At 43.4% G+C, this 21,104-nt stretch overlaps 1 protein-coding gene across 4 annotated transcripts; it reads right to left on the bottom strand.

The window, feature by feature from the left end:
• Positions 1-1,303: 1,303 nt before the first annotated feature.
• Prkra (protein activator of interferon induced protein kinase EIF2AK2) lies at positions 1,304-20,555 on the bottom strand. Of its 4 annotated transcripts, XR_007588252.1 has the most exons (9): positions 20,091-20,555; positions 19,546-19,591; positions 14,117-14,198; positions 11,112-11,190; positions 9,902-10,019; positions 7,397-7,491; positions 3,274-3,448; positions 2,642-2,989; positions 1,304-2,292 (listed from the first exon to the last, which is right to left on the bottom strand). XR_007588252.1 is itself a non-coding variant. In XM_050119582.1 (8 exons), exons 1-8 carry the CDS (start codon positions 20,400-20,402, stop codon positions 2,832-2,834), a joined length of 1,065 nt encoding a protein of 354 aa, XP_049975539.1. In that variant the 5' UTR covers positions 20,403-20,555; the 3' UTR covers positions 2,354-2,831. The 4 variants fall into 4 exon arrangements, 3 of the variants coding, with proteins under 3 accessions (XP_049975539.1, XP_049975553.1, XP_049975563.1); XM_050119582.1 differs by lacking the exon at positions 1,304-2,292 and having other exon boundaries at positions 2,354-2,989; XM_050119596.1 differs by lacking the exon at positions 1,304-2,292 and having other exon boundaries at positions 2,354-2,989; positions 19,422-19,591; positions 20,091-20,299.
• Between the last annotated feature and the right edge of the window lie 549 nt (positions 20,556-21,104).

Genomic DNA, 21,104 nt, shown 5'->3' with positions numbered 1-21,104 from the left:
CATTTATTTAGAGTGCAAGTAGCAAGGCAGCCCACGTCTGTGACCCCAGTGCTGGGGTGACTGTGACAGGCACATTCCAGGGGCTCCCTGACCAACCAGCCTGGTTGAACCAATGAGCTCCAGGTGGATGGGAAACCTATTGTCAATGCATAAAACGGAGAGTAGTGAGAGAGAACACTTGACATGGACCCGAGCCCCCCACACGCATGTGTGCATATATGCATTTGCACAGGCACAAACATGACACGCCTTCAGAGACGATAGAAGGCAATGTTGGTTCTTGTTAATATCTTGTTATCAGTTTCTAAATCTCCCACTTGGTCTTTATTATGATGATATGTCTTGACACAGAGGCCAATGAATCATTTTTTCCCCAAGAGAGGTCATGGCTTCTGCAGACCTAACCAGCTAGTTTTCAATTCTTTGAACTCCTGCCGTTCTTACCATTCAGTTCTAGGCCTCCAGGAAGGCCTTTTGGCTTTCACACAGAGCTCTGAATGACCAATTATGATGGTTGTTTTTGTCAACTTGGCTGGATGGAAAACAATATATTGGTGAGTAAAGCCTGGATGTGTCTGAGGTTCCCAGAGACAATGAAGCCACAAGGGTATAACCAAATGTACTAATTCAATGTACGAATGAGTTAAAAATTTGAGTGGACTATTGGGGGGAATGAGAGGTGGACCTAGGCAGAGGAAGTGGGTCACCGGGACTGTGCCTCTGAGGGTGCACGCTGGCACTTGTCTCTTTGAAGCCCTTTTCTCTCCTTCCTGGCCTCCATTGGGTGCTACTGGCTCCTACTGCCCCATCACGCTTCATCTCAAGTCCACAGCAAGGGGTCTAAATGTTCTAATGTACGAAACTGAACTCTCTCAAACCCTGAGCTAAGGCAACTCTTTTCTCCTTTGGTTAGGGATGTTGACTCAGCCATTAAATCACCCTTATTTTCAAGTCTGCAACAGCGATTAGCAATAGCTGGCCAATTCTTCCATCCTTAAGAGTGGTCGCTTCTATATTTCTCAGTCATCTGAAACAGAAGCTGGGCAGCTCAGCTTACTGCTTGGAGAAGTTGTAATAAATGTGCTACCTCAGCATCCTAGGGGCTGTGGGCTCTGTTTTCCATCACCGAGTGGTGCTCCCATCCTGTAAGCCAGGAGGCAGAAGGAGGTGCAAAATCCCACTGGCTCTCCTTTCTTATGCCACTTCTTCAAGCATCACAGCTTGGGCTTCCTGAGAAGCAAATTGGAGTTGAAATTAGAGGATGGATTAGGGGCTGCTAGCTCTGGCAGGAAAGGAAGGCAGAGGGAGAAGTGGGGATACTGCAAACAAAAAGGCAGTCTCTGGCCACGTGTAGTGGCACAGGCCTTTAATTCTAGCACTTGGGAGGCAGAGACAGGAGGATCTCTGGAGTTCAAAGTCAGCTTGATCTACGTAGTGAGTTCCAGGACTGCTAGGGCTATGTAGTGACGCTGTTTTAAAAAAAAAAAAAAAAAAAAAAAAAAAAACAAATTCAAATCCAAACCACCCACAAAAAAAAAATACCCACAAGGCAGAGTAAACTGTCCCTGTGTATGGGAACTCTGGAACTGAGATAAGCATTATAAGATCATCCCAATGTGGGCAGTACGGTGAGTCTCTGAACGCAGGCTGCCTAGAAAGGATGACTGACTGGTGGCTGTCCCCAGCTCGAACAAGCATGGAGACCTCTCATAGAAGATCAGCCACGCTCCCAAAAGGGGATAGGTCATCGTGCATTTAAGAATCTAACCTTTTCCAGCCTTTCCCCGCAACTTTTCAAATGCATGTATTTTGACATTTATGTATTGATTGATTGTATGTGTGTGTCATAGCACACCTGTGGAGGTCAGAGAACCACGCGTGGGAGTCAGCTCTCTCCTTCCTCCATGTGGTTCTGAGAATCAGCGAGCTGTCAAGGTTAGCAGCAAGCCCCTTGACCCACTGAGCCATCTCCTGCTCTTTTTCTAACCTTTAAATCAAGTCAAATCTTTGAAATATTCTGGTAAAAGAATCGAATGAATTGGAAATGTTTCTGTTGTCATCATTTCTGTAGTAACCCTTTTTCAAACCACTAACTCACCAATCAATGGCTGTGTCAAGAAAAAACACAGTGTTGCATAGGATTAGGATTGACTGCAAAAATCAAACAGTGATGCCCACAGATATCTGTAGATCGTCCTTCAGCTACAGAATTTTACCTTTGAATTTCTGCAGTAAGCTAGCGGCATGCAGATAACAAGCCATCCAAACGAAAATGTTCATCAGAGCGCTCACCTACAAAGAAGAAAGCTACGATCAAATAAGTAGCTATTTAATAAAATGAGCGGAGCCCCCGTTATAAGAACAGCTCTTTATTCAGCGGTTTCAAATGCACAGCACACCAACCACGTTTCCCTGAAATCCAGCAGTGACATTCAACACAAGCCTCAACACTCTAGTCTAAAGCAGGATTCACGTCACAAAGCCTCGCCCCCAAAGGGAGTTTCAGCAGCAGCAAGACTGTTGCTAGCAGGACTTTACCGCCTAATGGTCGGTCAAACACGCAGGTTCATCCAGCGAGCCTGAGCTTGTAAAAGGGGTGCCGCATTCAGCCGTGTGTACAAAGTTTATAAATACAACATACCAGTACAAAGTTGAAGCCATTAAAAAGAGCTGAACAGCAACTACCAGGAGACAATTGGGTCTGGAAGGCCGACGGACCCCGAAGAGACGGGGACAGGGCAGGACCGCTCAACGTGTATCGCAGTAAATGTGCCACTGGGAAGAGGTGCAAGGGGGACGGAGGCACGGCTGGAGAGCTCAGCTGCCCGCTCCTACTTCCTTTCTGCTATTATCTTTAAATACTGGAGGGCATTGTGCGCGGCGTCGCTCTGTGCATTGCTGCAGGAGATGCCTGAGCCATGACACACGGTGATAGGACTGGTGGACAGTTCTGCGAGACACTGATACTGCCCGTTGGCACTCAGTTCCTCTGTAACGACACACATAAACATGACAGTCAGCGCTGGGTGTGCATAAAGCAAATCCTTTAGGAAAGGGCTTTTTTTTTTTTTTTTTTAATTTCTGGTTTTTCGAGACAGGTTTCTCTGTAGCTCTGGAGCCTGTCCTGGAACTAGCTCTTATAGACCAGGCTGGCCTCGAACTCACAGAGATCTGCCTACCTCTGCGTCTTAGTGTTGGGATTAAAGGCCTGTCTCCAAACCAACAATAAAACAAAAAGGAACAAAACAAGTCAGGATAAACAAGAGACCATACCTATGTCCAGATACGTTATGGTAAAGCCTTGCTCCTTGGCAATCTCACTCAGCAGCTGGATGTAGTCTGTGTTCGGGAGACTGAGGAGGCTTCTTTTTAGTAAGTTGATCTTTTCACCAGGGGAATTCCTCAACGAATGCCAAGTACATCCTAGGGAATGTCCGACCATATTCGTCTAAAAAGCAGAGATGAAGGAGATTCAGCTTCCTATCTGCCCCCACCCCCAGCATCAGCGCCAGTGTAACTGAAAGCACTGGTTAGGAGCTGGAGAGACAGCCCAGGGCTTAGAGCACCGACTGCTTTTCCAGAGGACCTAGGGCTTAAAGCATAGGCTGCTTTTCCAGAGGACCTAGGGCTTAGAGCACAGGCTGCTTTTCCAGGGGACCCAGGCTTGTTTCTTTCCAGCATTAGGTCTAGGAGAGACACTGCCAAAAGAAAGGCTTTTATTTTGATAAGTTCTTCCAACTTGGGCCAGAAAGGTGGCTCCGTAGATGAAGACTCTTGATATCAGCAGGTGAGGACTCTTGATGCCAAGTCTGATGCCTGAGTTTGATCCCTCAGACCCATATGGCAAAGGAAGAGAACCGGCTCTTCCAGCAAGCTGCCCTCTGATTTGCACACATATGCCCCCCCATACCCAAATAAATGTAAGAAATACTTCCTGTTCGATTTCAGAACTAATTCACAAAAGGAGCTTGTATTTTCACACTCTCGCTAATACCAGTTAGTTATTAAACACTGTAGCTTTTACTAACTTGAAAGGTAAAACTATCTTATTTTGCATGAATAAACTGAATATTTTCCTTTTCTTTCTTTTGTAATTTCCTACTGGGATTTTTTTTTAATTTATGTGCATGGACTTTATATGTATGAACACTGGCTTCTTTCTCTGTTTTAGTTATATTGCTTTTATTTACAGAATTTTGGCTGTATACTGTAGATTACAGCCAAATTCATTTGTTTTCTAGTCTAGATTTTAAGTTATAGTTAAAACCTTTCCATACCTAAGATTTTTTTTTGAGAAGATATTCCATGTTTTCTAATACTTACAGTTGTATTTATGCTTAGTCCTTGATCTGTCTGGGACTTACGTTGGTTCTGGGATAAGCAACTGACGTACATGACAACATAGATACAAAGACACCATCTGGCTCCCTCCCACAGGGCTTTCAGCTGTCTGCCTCACAGCTGAGCCACCCCTTCCCTTCCTGCTCTGAAACCACTGCCGCCATCACTAGGTGTCTGTGCACTTGCACCTGCTCCTGAGTTCCGTTCTGCACTCCCACCAGCACCCCGTGGTTTTACAGTTTCACTGTTTGCTTTATTCTCTGGGAAGGCAAGCACCCTAGCCCACTTCAGATTCTTGCTTTCTAGGGCTCTTGGCTCCGCTCAAGGATCTGCCTTTTGCTTTTTCCAGATAAACCTAGTAAAATCCTTGTGAGTTTCAAACTGAAGTCTGGCAGATGTAGAGTAAGACAACAAATATATACATTTTTACATATTTACTATATCAAGTGTCTGAAAAGAAATAAGGCCACATTAATCTAATTTTTTTGTTATATTCTTCAGGAGGGTTTTTAAGTGTTCCTATGTGTCCAGTTTTTTCTATTCCAGTTTACCTCAACATAACGCTCCGATTTAATATTAAAAATGGATTTTATGGGTTTTTTTTTACACTTTAGCTCTTGCTTTATAAATAAGAATATTATTGACTTTTTTCTAGTATACCTTTTCTTTTTTTTTTCAGAATAGATTTTCCATTTTTTCGGAAAGTGTCAAATTTTGTTTTGGGGTGTGCATGTGTGTGTGTGCGCGCGTGTGTGTTGTATGTATGGTATATGTGTGCACGTGGTATGTGTGAGAATGTACCTCCACATGTGTCAACATTCTCCACCTTGTTGTTTGAGTCGGAATCTCTCCCTGGGCCTGGAGCGCACAGATGCATCTGGACTGGCTTCCCAGCAAGCCTCGGGGGTCCTCCTGTGTCCGTCTTCCCAGCACTGGGACATAGGCCACTGGGCCTGGCTTTAGAGAAGTGCCACATTTCTGAGCTTAGTCCTTCTGGTGGTATGGCAAGCACTTCACAGACTCAGCCATCGCCCAAACTCTCGGGTTTTTGGCAGCCTATGTACATCTACTCATAGACAAAAACATTCCAAAGTCCACAAGTAGGAAGAGAAGACAACCCCTTGCTTCATCCTCTCCTCACCTTCAATTGCTTTCTCCAAAACAATAAATTTAACTTTCTCTTTTTAATACTCTAGTTGTTGCTTTCCTAAGACTAAAGAATGTGAAAACTACCGATTTTGTACATTAATTTAATAATCAGTTACCTTGATACATTCTGTTACTGTTTGTAGTAGGTGTTTTGCTTTTGAGAGAGAGTCTCCTGTAGCTCAGGGAATGCCTTGAACTTGTTATGTAGCCAAAGGAAGCTTTGAACTTGGGATCTTCTTGCCTCTACCTCCCAGTGCTCCACTGTACCCAGCTCTCCAGGGGTTTGCAGAAATAGAACCGGATTATTTGCATCTAGCAAACACTTCTGGCTCACCCTTTCTTGTTTCCAGCTTTACTCTGTTCCCTGTCATCTAATCGCGTTCTTGATATTTCCAGAACAAGGTCAAATAAAACCTCTTACTTGATGTCCTGTTTTATCTTCTATTTTAATGAGACGATTGTAATGCAGACATGTAACCACAATTTTAATATTTTTGGACTTTGTTTTTATCAGTGATGATTGCTACAATTATCTTTTAAGCATCTATTGAAGAGATTGTTTCTCTTTTTCCTATAAGTGAACCATAAGTTCTGTGAGGATACTGCTGCCGTTGAGCCACCGTGTAGGTGCAGGGTACTGAACCTGGATGCTCTTAGCCACTGAGCCATCTCCCCAGCTCCTCTAAAACTCATTTTAAAATATACTCACTTCTCTCCACTTCCTGTGCCTCTACCTTAGCTTATGTTATCTTACTGCATCTGTTTTCTATAATATAATAGGGGTCTCTCTGGCCCTCATATTCATTTACTCCCCATAATCCAACTAAGTGATTTCCTTTCTAACAAACAAATTAGATCTTTTTTTTTCCTGCCAAGATAAAATTTGTTAATGACTTGGCACTACCCTCAGTATGAACGGTAAGCTCTTTAGTTAGTCAGTCGATTTAAGACTTGATCTCTCTTTGCCTGCCTGGGCTCACTCTTTGAGAATTCCCTCCTCTGCCACCATGATCTGGACTTACCAACTGCTAACAATTCTTTGACTATATATGGCTTTTTACTCCGGGGACCTTGTGCTTGCCATCTTTGCTTGGAAATATACTTGCTCTACTTTCATCCCGTGTCTCAGCTTAGATGTTACTTCCTCCTGGAGACCATCCTGAAACCCTAGTCTTGGCTAGATGCCTTCTTCCATGTTCTTGTCCCACCCTCCACCTGGACTATCTATAGCATACTGTCTTTTAGTAGGCTGTCAAACTAGTTAGAGGCAGAAGCCAGCTGCATACTGACACAGTACAAGCTCACCAAATGATCATGAAGTGGGCACATAATGAGCAAACCAAGGAATGGCTATATAAAGCAGCACCATTGGTCCGCTGTCTGTGACTTTGCCTATTTGACCCTCGTACATGCTGAGCACAAAGCCATCCACTGAGCCACACTCTTGGCTGAGCTCTCGTTTTCAGACCCCATCCTGAGACTCTGAATCTACTGTGTCTCCCAGGCCCTCTTACTTGAACCAACTCTAGCCCAATCCAGGAGGCAACAAAAATTGGAGTCGCATGTAATTCGACAAAGCTGAGAGTTTTAAAGATGGCAACTCTGAAGTGTTCACACAAGAAATGAAGGGACAGCCGGGCGATGGTGGCGCACGCCTTTAATCTCAGCACTCGGGAGGCAGAGGCAGGTGGATCTCTGTGAGTTCGAGACCAGCCTGCTCTACAGAGCTAGTTCCAGGACAGGCTCCAAAGCCACAGAGAAACCCTGTCTCGAAAAAACCAAAAAAAAAAAAAAAAAAAAAAAAAAAAAAGAAAAGAAAAGAAAAGAAATGAAGGGACATTTCCTGTAGTCAGAGATGCTCAGTCATAATAGAATCCAGTTATCCAGTTGCCTGGTTATTACTTACTAGAGAAATGTGGTTCTCTGGAGAAATATTACTAAATTTGGCAAGAAATTTCTCAGCAGCATTTCTCTTGGCTTGTTTTTTGGATGCTCCCTTTCCTAGGTGAAAGAAAGGAAGAAACAGTAGGTTTAGAAATTAGTGTTCACAGAGTATGGCCAAGTGTTTTATTAGTGAATACCTCAGGATTTTCATACACTGGACCAGAATTTTCTTATTGCACTAACATCTTTATTTGTTATAATATATAGTGTAGATATATCTCAATATACCCTGTATCCAAAGTCCTTCTGTGTTCACCTTTATTAAGTCTGCCACCGCTTAGCTGCCATACTAAAATACACACACACACACACACACACACACACACACACACATGAGTGAAAGCCAGGGTAAGTGCTCTATTGTTAAGCTGTCTCACTAGCCCTCAAACAACCATTAATTATTTTTGTAAATATCTGTGTGTGTGTGTGTGTGTGATGTGTACATGTGAAGACATCTGTGTGTGGCTGGGCCCACTCGTGTTGGTGCCCAGAGAAGCCAGAGGTCAACGTTGGATGTCTCCCTCTGCTGCTTTTCATCTCTGTTACTTTTTGTTGTTGTTTTATTTATTTATTCTTTTCAAACAACATCTTTCCCTGGACCTGGAGCTCGCTATTCAGTGGCACCAGCTTGCCAGCTCACCCCAGGGAATCCATGTGCCTCATTCTGTGCCCCCTGGCCATCAGTGGGTGCTGAGGATTCCAGCTCAGGCTCATGTTTGTGCAGCGAGCAGTGGACCCACTAAGCCATTCCCCCAGCCCAGTTTTTCTTCAATAATTAAACTTTGCAGCACAAAGTGAGTCCTTAGATCTAGCACACGAATCATGTGTGGTTTAATTCTGACCAATGAGATTTGTCAAGTATGCATAAATTATAACCCCTAACTCTTCTTAATTTTAAAATGGTCAAGTGATGCTTCTTTTTTTCACTGAATACTTAGCCTAAAAAGAGCATGGTTCTACCCAGTCTATGAGGAGTGGGCAATTATTTTTCCAACTTACTACAGAGTCTTTGTGGTTGAATTGACCAGATGGCTCTCGGTGCCTGTGAACCGGACCCCTCTGCTTTCATCCCATGATACAATCTCAAAGGCCAGTAAACTCCCTTAAGCCCTACCTCTAATTTCTTGTTTATCATCTTTTATAAGTTGGCAACTATGTGAATTAAAAAAAAAAACATTAATAAGGGTATAGGAGATACTGGATTGAAAGGTTAAAAATCTACTTTTAGGCTGGGTGGTGATGACTCTCTCCTTTAATCCAAGCACTCGAGAGGCAAAGGCAGGTGATCTCTGTGAGTTCAAGGCCAACCTAGTCTACAGAGTGAGTTCCAGGACAGGCTCCAAAGCTACAGAGAAACCCTGTCTTGAAAAAAAAAATCTACTTCTATATTTTAGTTTTATAGATTTACAAACTGAGGCTAGCCAGACATGATAATAGCTCACACCTTTGATCCCAGCACTTGGAAGGCAGAGACAGCTGGATCTCAGTAAAATTCAAGGTCAGCCTGATCTACAAATCGAGTTCTAGAACAGCCAGTGCTACATAATAGAGGGAGAGCCTGTCTCAAAAACAAAAACACAAAACAACTGGAGATATAACTCAGTCACAGAACACTTGCCTAGCGCATGACAGGCGCATGTTAAATATCCAATACCACCAAACAATTAATAAATCAATCAGAAACCCAAGGAGATTATCAGGTTTGCTTAACCCTTTAAATCAAGGACTCCAGGAAGAACAGAAGCCGAGGTCCTGCTTCTGACCCAGGGTTTGCTGCACTGGCTCACACTACCATTTAGGAGGAAACACTGGCTTGTTGTGTCTAATCTCCAGCTAAGGTCTCATCTGTGTAGTGCTGGGGACGGGACCCAGGGCCTCATTTGTGCTAGGTAAGCCTTCTACCACTGCTCTGCACACATCATTCATGCAATCCCATTTTAATCTACTTTAGAAGTGACCAAGCAGGCCAGAGAAGTTAACACGGGAATTCTCACTAGTACTTTTTAAAGGGACGTTTTTTTCATCAGAGCTTATGTCCTTTATAAATCAAAATTTGCTGCAATTAAAAAGGACAGCCTCTGCTATCTCCTTGTAATTTACGATATTATTCTTTATATTTTATGATTTTGGGGACTGGAGTTAGGACCTCATACATGCCAACCAAACATGCTATCATTAAGATAAACACCCTCACTAGCTCGCCACAATTTTTTTTTCGCCGTTTAGTCTCTCATTCCTCACCCAATCTTTCTAGTCCAGTGAAAACTACTTAAGGCAAAGAGCCTACAATTAGCCTGTCTTTTCAGCTACAGACTCATTTTAGAAACATCAAATTCAGAAACATAACTATTCTCGGAAAGTCACAGATAGTATAAAAGAGACATCAATATTCACAAAGCCACATGATAGAAATTTCTATAGCAATTCACCATCTGGAAATATTGCAAATGCCTCTGATTGCAAGTACCTGTTTCCATGAATGACTCTAGCCGGCAAATAGTGGTGTATTCTCTCTTATGAGCAGGGCCTCCTTCCTGGGAAAGGGTATATTCAGGAAGTCGCCAGCCGTGGTGAATAGCCAGTTCCTGTAAAATCAATGAGGTTATGATAGCAACTTTAACTATTCTACGGCTCAGTCGCACAAATGATATTTCTCTTTGATCCTGGTTCTGGTCCTGTGCTTGACAAGAAGCACGGTACTGGCCAACAGAACCCGGAGGAACGCCCTGTTATCCCCATAAGTGATCCCACATCTTATATTCCTTTATCCAATGCCCAAACCAAAGCAGTTTGGTGCCATTGGCGGTACTTTTCTGTTGTGCCATAGTGAGCTGATGCCTGAGTTCACTGAGGAAGGCAGACTACATTTATGGTTTTCTTTCCCTTTTTGCTAGAATTAAGCAATTAAGTGGCTACCTCTCTCCTCTTGAATTTTGTTACGCAGCCATGGTTCTGTGTAAATTCTGTCTTGACAGAAGCAAAAAGAGGGTTTTTTTGTTTTGTCTCATTTTGTTTTTCTTTTCCAAGAGCAGTGAGAAATGCCATATTCTTAAAGCATAAACTCGCTACCCAACTGCTTCTTGACCTTTTAGCAAAGCCAGGAATTAACACTCTACCCTGATACACCAAGGCCTGCTTATACTGAGTGACGATTCCATTAAACAAGGCAAATACTGAACAGGAAGAAAGTCCAAAAGCAAGTTAGTAAGAAAATAATCTCAAACTAGCTATGGACAATGCAATGATCACTGCTTAAAAAACAAAATACTCGTATTGTCTACAGGCCAATGCCTCTCTGCAGCTATTGTTCTTTCTCATTAGCATTAAGAAAATTCAAGATTAATAAAGCATTATGCAATATAAAAAAACAAAAACAAAATACTCATTGCTGGGGCCTAATGACATATGCCGCCGTTAATCTCAGCACTCAGGAGTCAGAGGCAGGTGGAGTTCTGTGAGTTCAAGGCCAGCCTGGTCTACAGAGTGAGTTCCAGGATACCACAGTCACATAGAGAGACCCTGTCTCAAGATCACACACACACACACAAAAGAATGAAAGAAAGAGAAAATGCTCATATTCCCCTCATTATATTTAAACCCATTTGTCTTGGTCTCTGTGATAGTACAAACTCATTACACTTCAGCCAGTAGACAAACAGTATGGGAAACTGACCTACCTGTAACGAGCCGATTGGATTCAGCTGGTTCTTTGGCTGTTTGGATGGATCAGGCATTAAGGGGTCAGGAACTGCAAAACTAAACATTATTTAAAGGTGTTATTAAATAAAGCAATTTCCTCTGAGTTACTAAGTAGATGACAATGTATTCTCCACTCAAGCTCCTCTGCCTAAGCTCCCCCATTCCTCCTATATGGACTGAATGCCCCTCACGCTGACTCCTTTGGGAATCTGATTGACCCATCATCTAAGAGCTAGGTCAGACATCATTTCCAGATGTCGACTCTGTTTCCTCAATGGATCGTGATTTCTCGTTCTTCCTGAAACACTGTACCACCAAAGTCGGTGGCACATGCCTATAACCTCACCACTCTGGAGGCAGAGGCAGGGGGACCAGGAGGTCAAAGCCAGCCTTAAACATAGCAAGTCTGAGTTCTATATTAAAAACAATCTGGCTCTTTAAAAAGTTGTTTAACCATAAATTATCCACTGTTGCACTCAGTCTGTCCATTCCTCTCCTAATTCTTTCTGACTCACATTGAACACTAATTGGTGATAGGGCCTATGTATTACTTACTTACATAAGCTTTGTACATAAAACCGACTCAAAAAAATATTTAAAATGTACATATGGAGGGCTGCGGATCAAAACACTTGCCACTCTAACAGAGAACTTGGGTTTGGTTCCCAGTTCCCATAGGGTCAGGATGGCTAACAACCATCCATAACTTCAACTCAAGGGGATCAAACACCTTTTTCTGTCTACTGTGGGCACCAGGCACACATGTAGTACATATACATACATACAAACAAAATACTCATACACATAAAATAAAAATAAATAAATCTAAAAACAGTTTCAGAAAGAGTGCATGTAACTATAATTTGGGATTATAGAAGAGGGTTGGTTGGACAAGGAGGTGGGGAGAAAGGGGAAGGAGTGATACAGATGCATGCATGAGGTTCTTAAAAATTATATATAATAGTGTGCATATATGAATGTATGCATGTATAAAGTACATTACTTTTATTTATGTACTTTATGTGTATTGGTGTTTTGTCTGAGGGCATCAGATCTCATGGGGCTATAGTTATAGATGGTTGTGAGCCATGTGGGTACTGGGAATGAAACTCAGGACCTCTGGAAGAGCAGTCAGTACTCTTAACCACTGAACCCTCCCTCCAGTTCCTAAAAACAACTTAAAAAAGAAAAAGCACAACCATTAGTCAGGAAACTGTAGCAATGCATTTATCTAGGCTATAAGTGCTTTTTCATCCAGATATCTAAGCAAGAAAAATTTGTTCTGTTATCTGCCTGGTGTAAGGTTAATCCTCTGAGATTCTGATGCATCTTGCATAAAGTAGACACCCTACATGAATGTGGTCTTAACATGTGTGTGGGGATTCTAACCAGGGGAAAGGCCAGTCTCTTCTAGGGGGTTTGCAATTACGAGTTACTGAGGAAATCAAGGCCTAGTTCTGGAGACGCTGCACTCCGCGCTGACAGCTCCACAATGCAGGCAACTCAAGAGTCACTTCTGTCGTGACACGTGAGCTTCTGCTACCGCCATCTCCTCCAACTGCCAAGTTGAACCCAGGCAGACAGGATAGACGAGAATTCACTTACAATGCTGCATGCCGAAGCTAGGCAAGTAATTGGGATGGAGAGGTGAGAAAGTCTCTGTACTAAACCAGGCCACTGTAGGCCTGATCACAGCTTAGTAATTCCCATCTTATCTGTCAAGAAGCACAAATACATCGTAAGGTTTGTTAGCCTTTCACAGTGACGGAGTGAAATGCTGCCCATGAGCAGAGACGACAAGCCGTTTGTTGGGTTTTACAAATGTACCCAGCGCTCTGGGAGAACTTTTGGGCTGCACAGCACAGGAGGGCCACCACCCACAGGTGGAAGGGCTCAAAAGCTGTGCTACAAGAAGTGTGACCTGAAAGCCAGCATAAGTCACTTGTATACAGAGGAGTAAGCATCACCTTGTGAGGTTCAAGACTGGCCTGAGGCAAGCACGTATCTTAAACGTAAATATGTCACTAGTTTTAAAACACCCCAAAACTTTGGAGTGACTGAGAAAGAGAGATACTGCGTGGATCTTAAATATTCTCCTAAATCTCTAAGTCTCACTATGGCTGGAGAACAAAAACCAGTCTACCCTAAACTCCACTGGCCTTTTGACCAACGCTAGGCAGATTGCACATGACTGAACTCCAGGCATCTCTGGGCATGTGTAAGAGAGGAAGCTGAAGGCTTGCCATGTTCCACAGTGGGCACAGTGTAAGTCGGAGACATAATTTATGAGCTATGCAATGCTGCAAGGCCGATACTCTTTCTAAAAGCACTAACCGTGGCAGACATTTCCACCCGGAAACTATGGAATTACTATCCGACTTAACATACCCCCGTACTTGATGCAGGAAAGGTACATTCTTGCCTCCTTTTCCCAAATGAGAACTTCTAAGAGTACTTTCAACTAGGTAGAGTAATATATGCCTACAATACCAGCATCAAAGAGGATGAGGTAGGAGGACCATTAGCTGGAGCCCAGTCTGGGCTACATAGTGAATTTGAGGCCAGCTATGTTTTATATAGGTATACATTAAAAAAAAGTAAGACCATCTTTTAAAAGAAGAAAAGTACTATTTTTACTGACCTTTTTCCATCTTCCATCTTACTTTCTTTAGTGTACAAAAAATCAATTAAAAATAAATACCCTGTATATTAAGAATATTAATATCTGCTGCAAACGCTGATTGCACTCCAGCATGAACCAGTAAAGCCTGGTCCACGACAGCCTCCCACCAGCAGCTAACTGCCAGATTTAATAGGCTTAAATTGTCTCTAATGGATGGCAGGCTTTCACAGATATGGGATTTTAGAGCGAAGACACGGCCAACCGCTCACTCTGTTGCTTTTGCGAGCATGTTAAATTTTTTTCTTCTTACCTCAGCCATGACGATTTTGAGCTGCGGGAATACAAAGAAATTTAGCTCACCAGATACTTGCGTTGGCTTTCAAAATGTTGATGGCGGCCTCTGCAGCTCTGTGCTTCGCCAGCTTCTTACTGGTCCCTTCACCTGAGTTAAAGATGGGAAAAGAAGAAAGGTCTCAGTCTCTGTGAGGAGGCATGGGCTCCATAGCTGTCGTCACAGTGCGAAACAAAGTCACCGTATGCATGCTTGCTCGAAGCCACCCACCACCACTTGCAGTTATATTACTATCACACTCGACCTGCACAGCCAACACCTCAAAGTCATTTTTAAGAGTATTACTTATTTGAGTTTCTGCATAAGTACATAAAACATGATTTCTATATTGACTATATTATATATAGAATAGGGATAGGCTAGATCATATCGCACCTCCTGAAGAAACAAAACTTAGCATTTTGCTCTTTGTTGTGAGATACTTATAAACTGTGTGAAAATGTACTGCTGTGATTGGTGTAATTAAGAGCTGACTAGCCAATAGCTAGGCAGGAGGTATAGGCGGGGCTTCTGGGCAGAGAGAAAGGAGGGAGGAAACAAACCTAGGAGCACAAGAGGTGCCAGTGGGACTTTAAAGAAGAACAGTAGGAATCAGAGGTCATGGAGCCATGCAACAGAATGTAGATTAAAATAAATGGGTTAATTTAAGTTTAAGAGCTAGTGGAAGAAGCCTAAGCTAAGGCCAAGCTTTCATAATTAATAAGAAGTCTCTGTGTCATTATTTGGGAGTTGGCTGATGGGACAGAATAAGACTCATTACATTTGGTGCCTAATGCATGGCATGTAAATCCACAAAGGGCCCGAGAAAGGTGGAAAAAAGGTCCAAGCAGCTTTTTGTTGGCAGCGTATACAGGCTCTGGTAGCAAGAGGCCCTGCTGCTAAGCACTTGAATGGGGTTTATAGCAACAGGTGGCACACTATTTGATGATAGGAGACTAGGTAGACCACCTACTGGAGCTGGGGCACAACAACAGGCTCCAGGCTAGTGCCCTGCAGGCATGAGGCTCCACTTTCACCAAATTGAGGGGGATGGAGCCAGCTGCCAGAGATGCCCAGTGTCTGGTGTGGCCATTTAAGGTTGGTCTCGCAGTCAGAGAGGCTGCAGGTGCACTGCAAAGTGGTTCAGACCAACGATACCTTTAAACAGATATAGTTTAAAAATGAATATAGACAGTCATAAAAAAAAGTTTAAAAATAAAAAAAATTAAGTCTTTAAAGAGAGAGTAAAATAATATTTAATAAATAAGTCATGTAAAAGATGGGAAATACACAGGGTGCCTGGATCCTGTATGGTACTTTGTTGACTTTGAATTTTTCAAATACTAACGTACAAAAAACAATATCTGATAAGAGACATTGGATTATGGAAACTACTGAATTAAACCAACTTATATATTTTAAGAATGTTTTCACTTCAGAATGGAAATCAGAAAATATGTTGCATTGGGAGAAAAGTTATACCTTTGTTTCCACTAGAAACAAAAAGTTATGGTTCTCTTCAAAATTAATGAAGATCAGATTTGATTGGGGGTAAGGCTTCTGAAAATGTTGGGTACAGACATTAAAAAGAAACCAAAAAAGACTAAAGGACAGATGTTGAGTCTACTTTTGAACAACCACTAGTCTCAAGTATTTTACATTGATGTGGATTTTTGTATATTGATACAACAAAAATAACCTCTATATTTTCTACTCTTATTTAAGGTATTATACCCATGCATCTCACTAACAAATGTAAAGTTCTAGTCCTTCAAAGTTATTAAGGATAATAAAGAAAAACAGGTTAATAGTTCATCATCTGTAACAATCAAACTTATAGTCATGTTAGGTATATTTCAAGATCAAACAGAGATATATTTAAAATGGATAGATGGTGTTCAAATACTTCACAGGCTTGCAGAAATATGGAATTTAAAATGTTTTAATAACATAAGGCTTTTCATGACAGTGAACCATGTCTGTTCCTAGCAGCATCAATTTACTTCAGAAAAGGATGATGGGCATCAAATAACCTCCATATGGAGTTTGCTTTCAATGTGGCAAAGCTAGCCATTTGGGCTAGCCATAAGATAAAGTTAGGCCCTTGTCTTGACTGCTGACAGTATGCTGTCCACACTGGGCGAGCAGGACACAAAAGAAAGTGACTGTTGAAATTTGCCAAGACAGGGTAGGATAGTCCTTCAAAATTCCTGCTTTGCAGAAAAGTCTGTCAGATATTCTAGGCTCATAGGCCTAAGATGGATGCCCCAATGTTACAGAGGAATCTTGGGTGACTGCCCAGGTAGCCAGATAACTCTGTTATTTCTATAATTTTGGAAGTTACTTGCTCTATACTTCCTGTTATATCCTTCTCAGATCTTTGATGGAGTTAAAGACTAGGTAGTTAGAGTTTTATAGTTTTCCTTATTACCAAATTTAAAAAAAACTTACATAAAAGATATAAAGTTTATAAGGTTGAGAGACATGAAAGTTTAAGTTATTTTAAGTTATTTAAGTCTAAGATATTTTTGGGTCTAAAAAGATATTTTTAGGATGGTAATACAAGTTATGATAGAAAATGGTTTAGGTATAAAACTTTGCATTCACTAAGATAGATTAGATAATAGAGTATTTTCTCCAAATATGCCAAATACAAATGAACTGGATATTTTGAATGCAATTCTCACCTGATAACTGTTCTTATTGTATATAGTTTTACTATATTGTAGTTAAAACCTTTCCTTTTCATTTAGACAAAAAGGGAGAAATGTTGAGGGATGTTTGTACACTGTGTGAAAACGTACTGCTGTGATTGGGTGTAATAAAAAGCTGAATGGCCAATAGCTAGGCAGGAGGTATGGGCAGGACTTCTGGGCAGAGAGGAAGAAAGCAGGAGGTGAATCTGGGCGTATGAGAGACATCAGCCAGACTCTAAAGGAGTCAGACATGGCACAGATCACAGGTAACTGAGCCAAGTGACAGAGTGTAGGTTAAAATAAATGGGTTAATTTAAGTTTAAGAGCTAGTGGGACAAGCCTAAGTTAAGGTTGAGCTTTCATAATTAATAAGTCTTCGTGTCATGATTTGGGAGCTGGCTGGTGGGAGAGAAAAAGAGTCACTACAGTTCTTCCTTTTTCCCAGACAGAGAGGTTCTCCTGCAGCAAGCTTTCTCTAAGGAAGTCACTGACAGTCCCTGTTCTAGCTAAGCAGGCAGGATTACACATCACGCGCAGCAGAGCAGAGAAGGGTCAACATACAGAAGACGAAGCTTACGTCATAAGTCTTCCACACAATCGGTAATAGCTAACGTGGGTAGACAAGGAGAGGGCGTTGGAAGACCTAACTCTTCATTTCAGCCATCACATGAGGTAAATGGTGAAGTCTGTCTTTTCCTTCTGAGTTCAAATCCCCAAACTCATGGAGAATGCTTTCAAGTATGACCCTCATGTATCAGAGGACACAGAGTCCTATACTCCCTCATCTACTAAAACAGACACTGGCTGAACAGAATCTCTTCTTCTCTAGGACTGACAGTCAAATGTATGTTAACAGATACCGGAAATATAAAGGGCATGTCGTAAGCCTCAGTGTAAGCTATAAGGAGGCACACGAGATCAGCAGCTTGCCAGGTGTGACCATCCAGTCCCACCTGTTCAGAAGGCTGAGGCAGCAGGACTGGGAATTAAGGGCCAGCTTGAGCTCCCACCAGAAACCATATCAAAATCAAAAAGGAAAAAAATTAGCAGTTTAGCTACTCTTGGAGACACTCGGGAAGTTTTCATGGGGGAAGGGAGAACTATATAGACTCCTAGAAGACAAGCCAAAGCCAGTGAAGTGAGGACGAGCCGAGGGCTGGGAGAGCCGAGGATTGGGAGAGCCGAGGGCTGGGAGAGCCGAGGATTGGGAGAGCCGAGGGCTGGGAGAGCAGAGGATTGGGAGAGCCGAGGGCTGGGAGAGCCGAGGGCTGGGAGAGCCGAGGATTGGGACACTGCAGCAGAAAGGTTTCTATGTCAAATAGAGCCACGAACCACAGGGAAGGATAGGCTGGAATAAGGAAGACAACTGTCTTAGTTAGAGTCTCTATTGCTGCAACCCAAGCAAAGATGCCTTGAAAGCACACAGGTAGATGGACTGTTCTGTACATGGCTGAAGACAAACATCTCAGAATTATTAGTCTTTAGATAATCATTGAAGCTGTGAAGGCTGATAAGTTACCATAGGAAGGCAGGGTAGAAGAGATTAAAGGCAGGACGGTTGAAATAAATTGCTCATCTCTAACCTAAAATGCATCAAAGGGGAAAATGGCTATTTTTTTCTTGAACAGGCCTAAATATTTGAAAAATAACCAGCTAAAGTAGTAACTCAATCTAACGTTGTGGATTTCTATAAGAAACGTTCCAGCCTATACATACAATCCATCTGCCCCCACCACACACAAATAAAAGCAGCCTCAATTTCTTGAAGTGGCTTCAATGACTAGAGGCAACCCCAGACTCCCAGAAACAAATACATGATACATTCAGACTAAAGTTCCATTAGACAGCGAAACTTTAGCTTTTCCTAAATTTTTTCTTTGTATATTTACAAATTAAATTATTCAACATTTTTAATGCTTTCAACTAAATAAGTATATAGGAAAATGATGTCCACATTTACAAATGTCAGCTCTGGTTGCCATTTTCTCAGGCTCAAGCTGAAAGAAGATCTGAATCTGAACTATAAAACTTTATTGCTCTGTGACCTTGGAAATGTGGCTCATGAAAATGTCTCTGAACTTCCTCCTTCGTGAGTGAAAGGAGAAACAATCTTAGACAAAATACCTGTGTAGTATCGAGAATGAGAGGCTATTGTGCAATACAGTGGAGAGGGATACAGTATAGGAGTCTCTGCCTTCCCCATATGTCATGGACACAGACTCAAAAGTGGTACCAAGAATTCAAAGTTCCAGATGGGTCCATGAAGGGAGAAACTCAGAAAATTCTAAGGTCGTGCCTACTAGTATCTGTATTTGTCACTTTGAAAGGTACCTACCGACCTAGCTATGACAGCCCCAAGGACATTTCCAGCTTCTAATTCTTAAGAGGAACTTTAGCAGGCTCCCTCGGTATAGGAAGAGATGTGCTGGATGCTTGGAAACCTTCTGAGTTTCTGAGCTTTTTTACATCTTAGGGAGACAAAAATTAGGGAGAAAACAAGAGAACGTGATGCTGGAGTCTGTCGTCTGCTCCCAGAGGTGTCTTAGATAAAGGGGGGAGGGTACTTTTCCTAACTAAAAAGCAACACAAAGTCGGGACCGCCAATCCACATGGTCGTGGCGGTTAGCTGCATACAGACCTGTGCAAGTTATGTCACCAACGGTTACTCTGAAGGTGAAAGTGGGCACGTGTATTTGCACATCGGATCTTTCACATTCATAAACTGGGATGTTCTTGGTCTTCATGCCGTATTCGTGCAATACCTGAATCGGTGTTTTCCCAGGCTTGGCTGTTATCATCTTGCCCAAACTGCAAAAAACCAGAAAAATGGACGCTTTGAACGACAAAACTGAAAGGGAAGCAAAGAGCATCCACTTGTCAGTTTTGACAGCCACAAACGGTGACTAGAAAGCTCCAAGGCGCCCCAGTTGCCAGGAACAGTGGCAAGGCCTGGGCACACCTGCGTCTGGGCACTACAGCCCATAGAGACGAGGGTAGAGAGATCGGTATAGTGAGAACTTGAGCGCAGTGGGAGGGATGCTGAAGGAAACCGAGTGGGCTCGGGAGTTGCAGGCTAGATCAAGCCTATACCCGGGTTTGTGTAGCACCCCTGGTCATAGCTTCCAGAACCTATAGTCGCCGGAGGGGCGGGGCGCGCGACAGATCCCGGGCCCGAAGGGCGGGCCCAGCGCCGAGCCTTGGGAAGGAGGAAGCTTTACCCAGAAGGCAGCCCGACAGCCGGCTCCCCGCCCCGGCCCCGCTGCCCACCCCTGTCTTGGGCCTGCGGCCTCGACGGCCCAGGGCTGACCTGAAGGTCCCGCTGTCCTCGCGCTCCAGCGGCGGGGCCTCGGTGCGATGCCTGCTGTGGGACATGGCGAGAAGGGAAGGCTGGGCACAGCGATCGAGAGTAATGGGGATCTGGGTCCTCCCTCTCCACGTCGGCCAGATCACGAGAGGAGCTTGCCTGCCCTGTTGCCTGGCTCCCCCTCCGATAGCAGCTTGCCTCTCTCCAGAAGAGGGACAGGCGGAGAGGGGGGGGAGGGAAAGGCGGGGCTTCGGCGCGGAAGAGCCGGCCACACCCCCGTCTGCCGGGCCTCTCGGCCACGCCCCCCTCTGCCATGCTCCGCCCCTCTCTTGTACTGTTTTGTTTTGTTTTGTTTTTTCTCTGCTGCTGTGCTGGGCGCCTTTCCTATTCCTCCTCTGCGAGTCCCTGCCCTTCCAGCTACGGCTTGCGCTCTGGTTGGGTTCCCTGAGCTTCTCAACGCCTGGCCCCAGGTCCCGCCCTCTCTGCCAGTCCCGGATCTTCCCAGTTTCTGCCTGCGCCCCGCTTCTGTTCCCTAGGTTTTCCCCTCCCTCCTTTAGTGACGCAGAGGCTCAGTCCTTTGTCCTTAGAGGGAGGCCCTTTCCTTTCCGGTGAGAAAGCTTGTAGTAGGCCGAGAGCCAGCAGGTCTGAGCAGCAAGGGAGAAAGCTAAGGGTTGGACTACTTTAAGGAAGGCTCGGATATTCTGAATGCAAAATTGCGAAGAAAATCCCGCATTTTGAGACGCGAGAGTGTCGGCTAAAGGAGCAGTAGGCTATCCGGGTGGGCTAGTTTTAGAATACTGGATGCCTGGACACCTCTTCTGCCTGGCCGGCTCCTGTGACCGGCAGGCTTTAAGAATAGTGCTTCTCAACTTTCCTAATGCTGCGACCCTTTAATACAGTTCCTCATGTTGTGGCGACCCCCAACCATGAAGTTATTTCTTTGCTACTTCATAACTATAATTTTGCTACTGTTATGAACCATAATGTAAAGATCTGATAGGCAGGAGATCTGGTAGG

The sequence above is a fragment of the Alexandromys fortis genome, unplaced genomic scaffold (assembly GCF_014885135.2).
Source record: "Alexandromys fortis isolate MF-2015 unplaced genomic scaffold, M_Fortis_MF-2015_v1.1 scaffold_8_1_9099942, whole genome shotgun sequence".
Taxonomy (NCBI): domain Eukaryota; kingdom Metazoa; phylum Chordata; class Mammalia; order Rodentia; family Cricetidae; genus Alexandromys; species Alexandromys fortis.
The sequence above is the reverse complement of the archived record's forward strand: the minus strand, read 5'-3'. Positions and strand labels throughout refer to the sequence as shown.

Bases quoted from the DNA above. Each gene is read 5' to 3' on its own strand.
- Prkra (XM_050119582.1), bottom strand. From the start codon at position 20,402: ATGGCAGAGGGGGGCGTGGCCGAGAGGCCCGGCAGACGGGGGTGTGGC. The intron at 19,592-20,090 runs GTCAGCCCTGGG...GGTTTTTTGCAG, and splicing joins GAGGACAGCGGGACCTTCAG to TTTGGGCAAGATGATAACAG. The intron at 3,449-7,396 runs GTAAGTAATAAC...TCTGCTTTTTAG, and splicing joins CAGAGAACCACATTTCTCTA to ACGAATATGGTCGGACATTC.